General features: G+C 39.1%; 1 protein-coding gene across 2 annotated transcripts in view; it reads right to left on the bottom strand.

The window, feature by feature from the left end:
• Nucleotides 1-342: 342 nt before the first annotated feature.
• LOC115219064 (N-acetyl-D-glucosamine kinase) overlaps nt 343-11,648 on the bottom strand; it is a 21,877-nt gene continuing 10,571 nt past the window's right edge. The window contains exons 5-10 of one of the 2 annotated variants that reach the window (XM_029789125.2): nt 10,212-10,322; nt 9,844-9,956; nt 6,684-6,771; nt 5,445-5,545; nt 2,003-2,081; nt 343-625 (exon numbers count right to left, since the gene is read on the bottom strand). In XM_029789125.2, coding sequence (XP_029644985.1) covers nt 444-625; nt 2,003-2,081; nt 5,445-5,545; nt 6,684-6,771; nt 9,844-9,956; nt 10,212-10,322 — 674 coding nt within the window. In that variant the 3' untranslated portion in view covers nt 343-443. Of the gene's footprint in view, nt 626-2,002; nt 2,082-5,444; nt 5,546-6,037; nt 6,217-6,611; nt 6,772-9,843; nt 9,957-10,211; nt 10,323-11,648 lie in introns of those variants that run through there. The other variant, XM_036508722.1, reaches the window with a different exon arrangement.

The raw sequence follows: 11,648 nt of genomic DNA, 5'->3' as shown, positions 1-11,648 counted from the left end.
CACACAGGTGGGCTAGGAAGAAGGGGAGATAATAAATTAGTGGTGATCCCAAAATGAAGGTGCACGTGCGTGTGTATAAGAGAGTATGTATGTGCGTGTGGAAGAGGGCTGGTGACCTTGACGTGTTCATGTGTGCATGTGTAGATATATATATATATATATATATATATATATGTATATGTATATATATATATATAATCTTTGGTTCTCTCCCACCACCGCCTGACAACTGGCAGTTTCACAAATAGAATAAGTACCACTCATTCAACTAAGAATTCTTGAAGGTGATGCACCAGCATGGCCAGAGTCTCATGACTGAAACAAGTAAAACACAACATCTGTTTTTATATATTTCCACGTAATTTTTATTAACACTTTAGAATGAAAAAAAATAAACCGACATCCAGTATTTTTTTTAATAAACGTCTCTGATACAAAGAAATTTATATTGTAAAGTTAGAAAGTGTATTGGCATTAGTTTTATAGTCGAGAGGCAATAAATGGCCAACGGTTTTAGCACCAAGGTATGTGGCACCAATTGCTCCACTTACTCTGAGTTGCAGCATAGAAACTTTTGAAATAATCTGCTGTTTTGACTGAACAGAACGAAGCTCAGCAACAAAACCTACAACAAAGAGTTAAATGTTCCTCATTAATATTATAATTTATGCGAATAGAAAAAAAATATTTCTATGTATATAAAGCTGAAGTTGTCTGTGTATGGCAGGTTTTGTAGCCTTCAATTAACACTATCTCTTCCAAGACCCTGTAGCGCAAGTTGACCAAAATTGAGAGTATGATAGAAGAAGGCTTGCTCTTCCTTCCGTTGAAGAAAAAATTCAAATCGGACCATGTTAACACCAAAAATTATTTACATCAAAAAGGTGCTTTTTTTCTAAGAAAATCCCTATTTATTACGATTTTTTTACTACTTTGTCGCCATTTTACGGTGTATTTCAACCAGAAAAATGTTTCCTTAAAGAGAATAACAAGCTACATAATACAAAATTTTTACTTTTCAAAAATTCCAATTCTAAAGGGTCAAAGGAAACCTGAACAACGCCGGGCGATACTGCTAGTTTAATTATATTTGTCTGTTGAAAAAGAAATAGAAAAACCAACACCAAATATTTCAAAGTATTTTTTTATATATTTGTGACTTAAATAGACATGGGTTTGAAATTGGAATGCAAGCTGTTGATTCAGTATTCATTTCAAGTTTTGGCACAAAGCCAGCAATTTTGGAAGTGGGGTAAGTCGATTACATTAACCTTAGTAGTCAACTGGTACTTATTTTATCAATCCTGAAAGGATGAAAGACAATGTCAACGTCATGGAATTCAAACTCAGAACGTAAAGACAAATGAAATGCCGCTAAGCATTCTACCCAACAATAACAATTCTGCCAGCTTGCCGCCATCTGTTGACTTAATATTACAAGACAAAATAGTTTTGTTTAATTCTTTTAATGCCAACATGTCTGATACCATTCCTAACTCCATGAGGCAAACCTCCTCTTTTAAAGTCATTTCAATTAAAACGTTCTTCCATCAAAATTTTATGTTAATTTATGTTAATTTATACTCCAAACATCAGCTTGACAATGTCAATGTTATTCTACTAAATTTTTCATTATTTTCAAAATTAAAATTAAAACAAAGGCAGAGAGTGCATTTCAACAGAAAAATGGTAAAACTAAAGCCTTGGAAGTATGACACAAAATCACTTCTGCTTACAACTTTGAAAAACAAATATTTACTTTTTGTGAATATATATATTTTTCCTTGAAAAATTAATTTCTTTATTCTTTTAGAAAATATAACTTAGTTTTGAAAAATTAGATAATCTTTGGAAATTAAAATTCTTCAAATTTGTGAATATTGATATTCTAATGGATATTTCTGATTACAGCAGATCCACATTGCCAATACCAACATGAAGAAATGCAAATTAAAATGGTAATTGTAATATTATTAAATATTTCTGATGTCAGCTAACTTACCTTCTTCTAGAAATTTCCAGCTCTTCCATATTGAACCAACACAGACAATCTGTAGGCCATCAGAACATTTCAGTAAATCCTAAAACAGAAAGGAAATGGCATTATTTGCTCTTGGAGAAACCAGAGTTTCTAGACCATTATTTGGTCTTGGAGGATATGAAGGTGTTCATCAGTTTCAGTCAATGATTAAAAGCAAGGATTTTCCATCCAACATAACATTTTCTTTAATGCATGGTGTATCTAGAAAGTTAGTGAAGGCACATGGTTCAGTGGTTAGAGTGTTGAACTTATGACCATGAGGTTGGGAGTTTGAATCCTGGAGAGGGCTGTGTGTTGTGTTCTTGAGCAAGACACTTTATTTCATGTTACTCCAGTTAACTCAGCTGTAGAAGTGAGTTGCGATGTCACTGGTGCCAAGCTGTATCAGCCTTTGCCTTTCCCTTGGATATCATTGGTGGCTTGAAGAGAGGAGGCTGATATGCATGGGTGACTGCTGGCCTCCCATGAACAGCCTTGTCTGGCCTTGTACCTCGGAGGGTAACTTTCTAGGTGCAATCCCATGGTCATTCGTGACCGACGGGGGTCTCCGATTGAGAAAGTTATATGTTAATAACACCTATAAAGAAATGCTTTTTCCATTCATCAAAGTGGATGGAGCCTTGGCCAGGATGAACTGATGTCATCAGATGGTATCCAATGTTCATCAAGTGTTTCAACCCTAAACCGTAACACCCTCCCATTGGCAGGTCAGCAGAGGTGGCCAAGTCACTACTCCTCTTCTCCTCCTAGCTTCCAGCTAAACTCTTCTCTCTTACACCAAAGCCAGCAAGAGGCTCTTTCAGCTGGCCCTCCCGTCCCACGCACAGCAAACCCATCGCGCTTTACCTCTCATTCCAATTGTTGTAAGCATCCTCTATGCCGACTGAGCAGGAAATCCCATACAGCCAACCTCAACTAGGAAAAGCCATACCTGCCACCCCTTCTCCCTGCAATCCTGCAGAAGGCTCTCATATCTGGCACTGCCCCTAGAACAAGCATCTTTTTGCTAGAGCATGGGAGTCTTGGACTGACCAAAGCCTTGTGAGTGATCTGGTAGACACATCATCATCATCATATTATATATCATCATCATTTAACGTCCGCTTTCCATGCTGGCATGGGTTGGACTATATATATAGATAGATGGATGGATGGATACACACACACACACACACACAAACACTGCCCTGTTCATATTCGAAGGCATAGAAGAAATATTTCTTTGTTTGGAAACAAGAGAGGATCGACAAGTAGAGCATCTGGCCTTAGAAATTCTACCTTAATGAGTTTCGTCTCACCAAAACAAACATGGAAAAGTAGACAGTAAAACAACTATGATTCAGAATGATTGTACATCAGCATCAAAATAATGGTAAAGCTTGGAGATAAGACCTAAATCCAAAGATATAATGCATTTAATTTCATAATACGTCTTCTACGTATCCCATGAAGGTGGTTAATATAAACAAAATGTTAGCCGTTGTGCAGTGGATCGGAGCTCCACTTCCCAATTCACCAAAATAAATCCATCTCTCAAGCTGTTGTTTCAGCTTGCCAATCAAATAAAACAGTGACACATTACTTTGGCTGATCACATTTTCATTTCATGCTCATCTAAATATCTCTCTATATAAAGCTGAAGTTGTCTGTGTATGACAAGTTAGGTAGCCTTCAACTAACACCATCTCCTCTGAGACCCTGCGGCGCAAGTTGATAGAAGAAGGCTTGCTCTTCCTTCAAAGGCTTGCTCTTCTTCAAATCGGACCATGTTAACACCAAAAATTATTTACATCAAAAAGGTGCTTTTTTTCTATGAAAATCCCTATTTTTTACGATTTTTTTACTGCTTTGTCACCATTTTACGGTGTATTTCAACCAGAAAAATGTTCCCTTAAAGAGAATAACAAGCTACATAATACAAAATTTTTATTTTTCAAAAATTCAAATCAGACCATGTTAACACCAAAAATTATTTACATCAAAAAGGTGCTTTTTTTTTCTATGAAAATACCTGTTTTTTATGATTTTTGACTGCTGTGTCGCCATTTTTCGGTGTATTTCAACCAGAAAAATGTTCACTTAAAGAGAATAACAAGCTTTATAATGCAAAATTTTTACTTTTCAAAAATTCCAATTCTAAAGGGTTAAAACAAACCCGAGCAAAGCTGGGCGATACTGCTAGTACTCGATATGGTATTAATTCTTGATTTATAAAAATTGTCTTTCCTTTGAAATGGGTTTGAAATTAGAAGGGGAGATAACTTGTAAAAATCACATACATGTCTGTTTCAATATTTCCATCAGACGCAGGCGTGGCACTGGGGTAAAAAGCTTGTTTTCTAACCACATAGTTCCGGGGTTCAGTCCCACTCCGAGGCACTTTGGACAAGTGTCTTCTGCTATAGCCACGGTCCGACCAAAGCCTTAGAATGAAACTGAAAGAAGCTTGTCATATATAAAAATAATAATAATGAAATTATTATATACAGTGCTCAGGTGCACCACAACTTGTCGAAAGTGCGTATAAAGCATATGCAGTAATGTACAAGTGTCTGGGAAGTGAACAGTGTATGAGTCAGATATATTCTTGCGTGTGTATGGAGGGGAGAAAATCAGGTGTATACAATGTATACACACGCGTTCGTGCGTGTACGTGTGTTTGTCTCCCACCACCACTTGACAATTAGTGCTGGTGTATTCACGCCCCCTTAACTTAGCCGTTCAGCAAAAGAGACCAATAAAATTAGTACCAGGCTTCTGAGATCTCTATTTCAAGGTCCGTATATATACTTAACTTCTCAAACGTTTTAGAGAAGGACTGCAGTCTGCTGGGATCGACATTTCTATGAGCAGACACATTTTGTCAACACGATTTTCCACTACAATACCTGCTCCATTCATCTGAATAGCACAATCAGTTTGAATTCTAAAGTCCCAATGAAAGGTGATATGTTTATTTTTTTATTACTTTGGCAGGTTTATGTTCCCACCACTTAAATTAATGTAATATCTAAAGTGACAGCTACATTTTAAAATTGAAATTTCAAAATACCAATTAATCTAAATTAACCTACATATACCCCTGGTTGCGTTTTCGCAATGCAACACCTGCTTCTACTTGTTTGGACATGAACTCTCTGGGAAGCATCTGACTGAGCCTATGAAAGGCTCAGTTGGTAGTCGACACCCGTAGCTAACAGTTCCATCCTGTCCTTCTCTTCTAGATTGTGAAAGATTACCAGGACGTTTAATCTAAAAACAGTGAAATTTTAAGACTTCATTTTTTTATGGGTATATATGGGTTAAAATTTGAATAGAATCGTATCATTTTGAAAATCTTGTAGTCTGGATCTGGCGACCCTGAGTAGGATCAAAGAGATTAGCTAACGAGTCATTTATTTACCTTATTTATCTTCGGTCCTATGGCATTGACATGGGCAGCTAGAATTTTGCCACATTCTTTGAAAAGATGTAAACAAAGGGCATCTTTATGGTCATTTGCTCCTAAATTAAAATAAAAATGAAACAATTAAGGAGTGATGGGATTCAAGAAGACATTATTAACACAAATTCATATCACTCTAACCATTTTCTGATGGACACCGGCCTCTGCTTCATCCACTATGATCAGATCACATACATGAAGGTGTATGGTGTAAGACCCCAAACATGCAGTGACCCTGCCCCACCCAGAACTAATGAAAAACATTGCCTATGTGTTACAATTCATTTTGAAAATAATAAAGAATTTGGAAGGAATTAGTAAAATAACTTTCATCAGTAGACAAAATGTATTTAATTGTCTTTAGAATGGGCATCTTGCTTTTCGAATGGGTAAACCACATGTGCTTGTGTACTGAAAGAGGTTACTAAAGGACTGGTAACAGAAAGTGCATCTGGTCATAAACCACTGCTTCAGGGAAACCATCTGACACATGCTATCATGGAAAAGCAGATGTAAAACACTGATGCTAATGATGATATTTAGTCATGTGACTTTAGATTCTGAGTTCACATTCCACAGAGGTCAACTTTGCCTTTCATCTTTATGGGGTCAATAAAATTAGCACCAGTCAAATACTGGGGTAAACAGACTCCTTCTTCAAAATTTTGAGGCCTTAGGGTCATCTCAAAAACCATTAAATTGGTTCTTACATAAAATTCATCATCATCATCATCATCGTTTAACGTCCGTTTTCCATGCTAGCACGGGTTAGACGGTTCGACCGGGGTCTGGGAAGCCAGGAGGCTGCACCAGGCTCCAGTCTGATCTGGCAGTGTTTCTACAGCTGGATGCCCTTCCTAATGCCGACCATTCCGTGAGTGTAGTGCGTGCTTATTACGTGCCACCGGCACAGGGGCCAGGCAATGCTGGCAATGGCCACGATTGGTTGGTGCTTTTTACGTGCCACCAGCACGGAAGCCAGTCAAGGTGGCGCTGGCATCAGCCACATTCGGACGGTGCATTTTACGTGCCACCAGTACAGGTATCACAACTACAATTTCCATTTGATTTTTTGATGTTGATGTACTTGACTCAATAGGTCTCCTCAAGCACTGTGTGTGTAGATAACATTAAAAAAGGAGGTGATGCTGGTTAAAAACAAAAGTTTCAGATGGATTCTATGCAAAACATACTTACCCTTGACAATCTCTAGACATAACCTGGCTATGTTGGCTTTTTCAAACTTCGGATAAAGATAATCCAACAGCTGAGCTTTATTAGAGATCTAAATCAAAAGAGATCAAATATCAATATTATATAATGAATTCGTAAGACTAATTAATGATATGAAAAAATAACTAATGATGTTGACAAGGGTACAAACTAGCCCCAGCATTGCTATAAACAAAAGCCAAAACAACCCAGTTACGTGATATGGGTATATCTGCCACCTCACTAGGGGGTTTGTCTCACTATGGTACAGGGCTTTCTTGCTTCTTCTTTCTCACAGAAGTGGCTGTGTGGTAAGTAGCTAGCTTAACAACCACATGGTTCCTTGTTCATTCCCACTGCATGGCAACTTGGGCAAGTGTCTTCTACTATAACCCCAGGCCTGCCAAAACCTTGCGAGTAGATTTGCTAGACAGAAACTGAAAGAAGCCCATCGTGTGTGTGTGTGTGTGTGTGTGTGTGTGTGTGTGTGTGTGTGTGTGTGTGTGTGTGTGTGCTTGTGTATCTGTGTTTGTCCCCCCAACATCACTTGACAACTGATGGTGTGTTTAAGTCCCCGTAACTTAGCAGTTTAGCAAAACAGACTGATAGAATAAGTACTAGGCTTACAAAGAATAAGTCCAGGGTTCAATTTGCTCAACTAAAGGCAGTGCTCCAGCATGGCCACAGTCAAACGACTGAAACAAATAAAAGAATAAAATATATATATATATATTCGAGCATGATTGTTACCAGCGTCGCCTTACTGGCACCTGTGCCAGTGGCATGTGTAAAAAGATTCGAGCGAGGTCATTGCCAGTGCCCCTTGACAGGCTCCTGTGCCGATGGCACGTAAAAAGCACCCACTACACTCATGAAGTGGTTAGTGTTAGGAAGGGCATCCAGCTGTAGAAACTCTGCCAGATCAAGATTGGAGCCTGGTGCAGCCATCTGGTTCGCCAGCCCTCAGTCAAAATCGTCCAACCCATGCTAGCATGGAAAGTGGACGTTAAACGATGATGACGATGATGATGATGATATAAACAAGGGTACAAAATAATTCCAGCATTGCTAGAAACAAGAGTCAAAACAACTCAATTAACCACAAAAAGCACTTTCTTAATAAGTGGATAAAAGAGGAAGCCAGAAAGCTCTGTACCATAATGAGAATAGCTCCCAAGTGAGGTGGCAGGCATACCCATATCACATGACTAATTGAGTCATTTTTGGCTCTTGTTTCTAGCAATGTCAATGCTATTTTGTACCTTTGTCTATGAATTTGCCTTTAGGTTTTAATTTCTAATGGGCCACCCACATTATTTTTATAAATATATATCATATGCATCGCCTCACTGGCACTTGTGCCAGAGGCACGTGAACAAAACATTCGGGCGAAGTCATTGCCAGTGCTGCTGGACTGATTCCTGTGCAGGTGGCACACAAAAAATACCATTTCCGAGCGTGGCCATTGCCAGTACTGCCAGACTGGCCCTCATGCAGGTGGCACTTTAAAAGCACCCACTACACTCTCGGAGTGGTTGGTGTTAGGAAGGGCATCCAGCTGTAGAAACTCTGCCAGATCAGATTGGAGTCTGGTTCGCCAGTCCTCAGTCAAATCGTCCAACCCATGCTAGCATGGAAAGCGGACTTTAACGATGACGATGATGATGGTGTGTGTGTGTGTGGTAAGAAGCTTGCTTCCCAACCACATAGTTCCAGGTTCAGTTCCACTGTGTGGGAACAGAGAGAAAGGTGACTGCAGCAGCACATAATGGAGCACAGAGAACAAAAGGAAGCATGAAAGACATCTTGGTTGTCCACTGCATTTGTCTCCATCCCCAGTTGGCTTGACTTGGTTTTCACATTGGATTGAAGATGATCAAGGATGAGAAAGTGAAGTTGGGTGCACAACTCTTCTTCAGTTTGAACAGTCACAGCATTAGTCATCAGCCATGCTTCATCCAGGATGATTGGATGTCCTCTTCCTTCTGATGAACAAATGTGTGTACATATATAGAAACATAAATACAAACATTACATATATAGCCCCAGCCCATCCAAAGTACCTTGGATTGCAGGGCGACCTGCTGTGCTTGAGGAGACCTATTGAGTCGAGTACATCAACATCAAAATAAATATCAAATGGAAATTGTAGTTGCGATACCTGTGCCGGCAGCACGTAAAAAGCACCAACCAAACATGGCCAATGCCAGCACTGCCTTAACTGGATTCCGTGCCGGTGGCACGTGACCTGCTGTGCTTGAGTTCTGTGCTGGTGACACGTAAAAAGCACCAACCGATCGTGACTGTTTGCCAGCCTCCTCTGGCCCCTGTGCCGGTGGCACGTAAAAAGCATCCACTACACTCACGGAGTGGTTGGCATTGAGAAGAGCATCCAGCTGTAGGAACACTGCTAGATCAGACTGGAGCCTGGTGCAGCCTCCTGGCTTCCCAGACCCCGGTTGAACCATCCAATCCATGCTAGCATGGAAAGCAGACGTTAAACAATGATGATGATATTTATATATACACACATACGTTGGTGCAGATGTCATGTAAAAAGCACCGAGTACATTCTTTTTAAAATGGCTGGTATTTGGAAGAGCATCCAGCTGTAGAAATCGTGCCAAAACAGACAGTGGTGGTTGGCATGGACATGTGGCTTGCCAGCTCCTGTCAGACCGTCCAATACAGCATGGGGAAACAGGCATTAAATGGTGGTGGTGGCGGGGGTAGCGGTGATGATGGTGGTGGTGGTGGCGATGGTGATGATGATGATGATGATTATAAGTCGGCAAGCTGGCAGAATCGTTAGCACACCGGATGAAATGCTTAGCAGTATTTCATCTGCCACTACGTTCTGAGTTCAAATTCCACCGAGGTCAACTTTGCCTTTCGGAGTCGATTAAATAAGTACCAGTTACACACTGGGGTCGATATAATCGACTTAATCCGTTTGTCTGTCCTTGTTTGTCTTCTCTGTGTTTAGCCCCTTGTGGGTAGTAAAGAAACAGATGATGACGATGATGATACATTCCATACATATATCTTGAGATTTTTCCCTTCTAAAACAAGAAAAGCAGACAGACGGTTGAGCTGAGTTGTTTGAGAAAGGATTAAGGTAGGATACTTAAACGTAAATACTTACCTTGAAATGGCGAAATATGGCCTCCTTGGTGTACGAAATGTCATAGGGACAAAGAACAAAGTTATCCTCATGATCATAAATGGTTTTTATTGCTAACAACGATATCCAGTAAGCTGAATAAATAAGAAGAAAAGGACTATTGATTTGACTAAATTTATCTTTTGCTAGTGTTTGAACAAGTGTGTGTGTGCGTGTGTGTGTGTGCGCGCGTGTGTGTGTGTTTGCATATGTTCATATAAAAATCAGTTCATTGAGTTACGCCCCTTTGTGTATGAAAACAAAAAAGGCCAACACATTAAAATTAAAATTTTGCATCTTTCAGTCAGAAAACGGGATTTGTTTCAATAATTTAATGAGGTCATCTTTACCTGATCCTTCATCTCCAATCAAATGACCCCATCCTCCACAACGATGTTGTGAGCCATCGGAATTGATAAGTTGGCAGTTTGAACCAGTTCCAGCAATCAAGATAACTCCACCTAGAAATTCAAAATCATATTATTTACATAAAAAATCATTTTAAGTAACAGAAAAAAAAACTTCAACAATGGTTTTCCTTTAAATCAACAACTTTAATTCTTCAGAATTAAGATTACCCTGTCCAATATAAAGCTGGTTTATTCATATTTTTTTTAGTTTATCATGCAGTATCTTATAGCTTTCAGATTTCAATGATGTGATTGTTTATTTTTAGGATAACATTGTGGGGGAGGTGTGAGATACCAGATCTGGCCAACTTGAACATAAAACAGGAAGAATATTTGGACCCTAGATTTAGTTGGTTTAAACCAGGCCAGGCCAACTTGAATTGCATTGCGGGCCACTTTAATCACAGAGAGTTTTTTGAGGGCCACTTGTATAATGACAGAACTGAAAGCATTTTGCTTTCTCAGGCTGTTATTACAATAATGAATGAATGATCGTTGATTCAACATGAAATATTATCAGTGCAAAAACAGCAGTATCTTTCTTTTGTATTTTCAGTACAATCTTTAATTTCTCATAAATTTTTTTTAATGTGTCTGGGGAGAGTCATTCTCTTTTAGTGCTTTATAATTTAACACACCCACCAGTAAAATTTCCGCTTATTTCCTTCTTTATTTCTCTAAAATTTTCATTGCATCTTGCAACCTTTTCAATAGTTTTTACCGGTGAGTGTGTTAAATTATAAGGCACAAAAAGAAAATGACTCTCCCCAGACACAACAGAATATGTTTCAACACACGAACTCACATAAAGAATCTTGCAAACAGAATCCAAAAACGAAATTTTAAAATGTTACTTTAAATAAACCCATTTCAAGAAAGTATCAAGCGGGCTGCAAAATAAAAATCTGCAGGCTTCATGTGGCCCTCGGGCCTCATGTGGTCCTCATGTGGCCCTGGTTTAAACTCTAAAGGGATATTCTTTTATCCTTTTACTTGTTTCAGTCATTTTACTGTAGCCATGCTGGAGCACCACATTTAGTCAAAGAAATTGAACCCCCAGGACTTATTCTTTGTCAGCCTAGTACTTATTCTATCAGTCTCTTTTGCCGAAACATTAAGTTTTGGGGATGTAAACACACCAACATCAGTTGTCAAGCGATGGTGGAGTGACAAACACAGATACACATACACATAAACATATATATATATATGATGGGCTTCTTTCAGTTTCCATCTACCAAATCCACACACGAGGCTGTGGTTGGCCTGAGGCTATAGTAGAAGGTGCCATGCAGTGGGACTGAACTCAGAACCATGTGGTTGGGAAGCATGCTTCTTACCACACAGCCAAGCCTGCACCTAACCTGAGTGTGAACA

The sequence above is a fragment of the Octopus sinensis genome, linkage group LG14, assembly GCF_006345805.1.
Source record: "Octopus sinensis linkage group LG14, ASM634580v1, whole genome shotgun sequence".
Lineage (NCBI taxonomy): Eukaryota > Metazoa > Mollusca > Cephalopoda > Octopoda > Octopodidae > Octopus > Octopus sinensis.
Note: the sequence above shows the minus strand (reverse complement) of the source record. Positions and strands in the feature narration are given on the sequence as shown.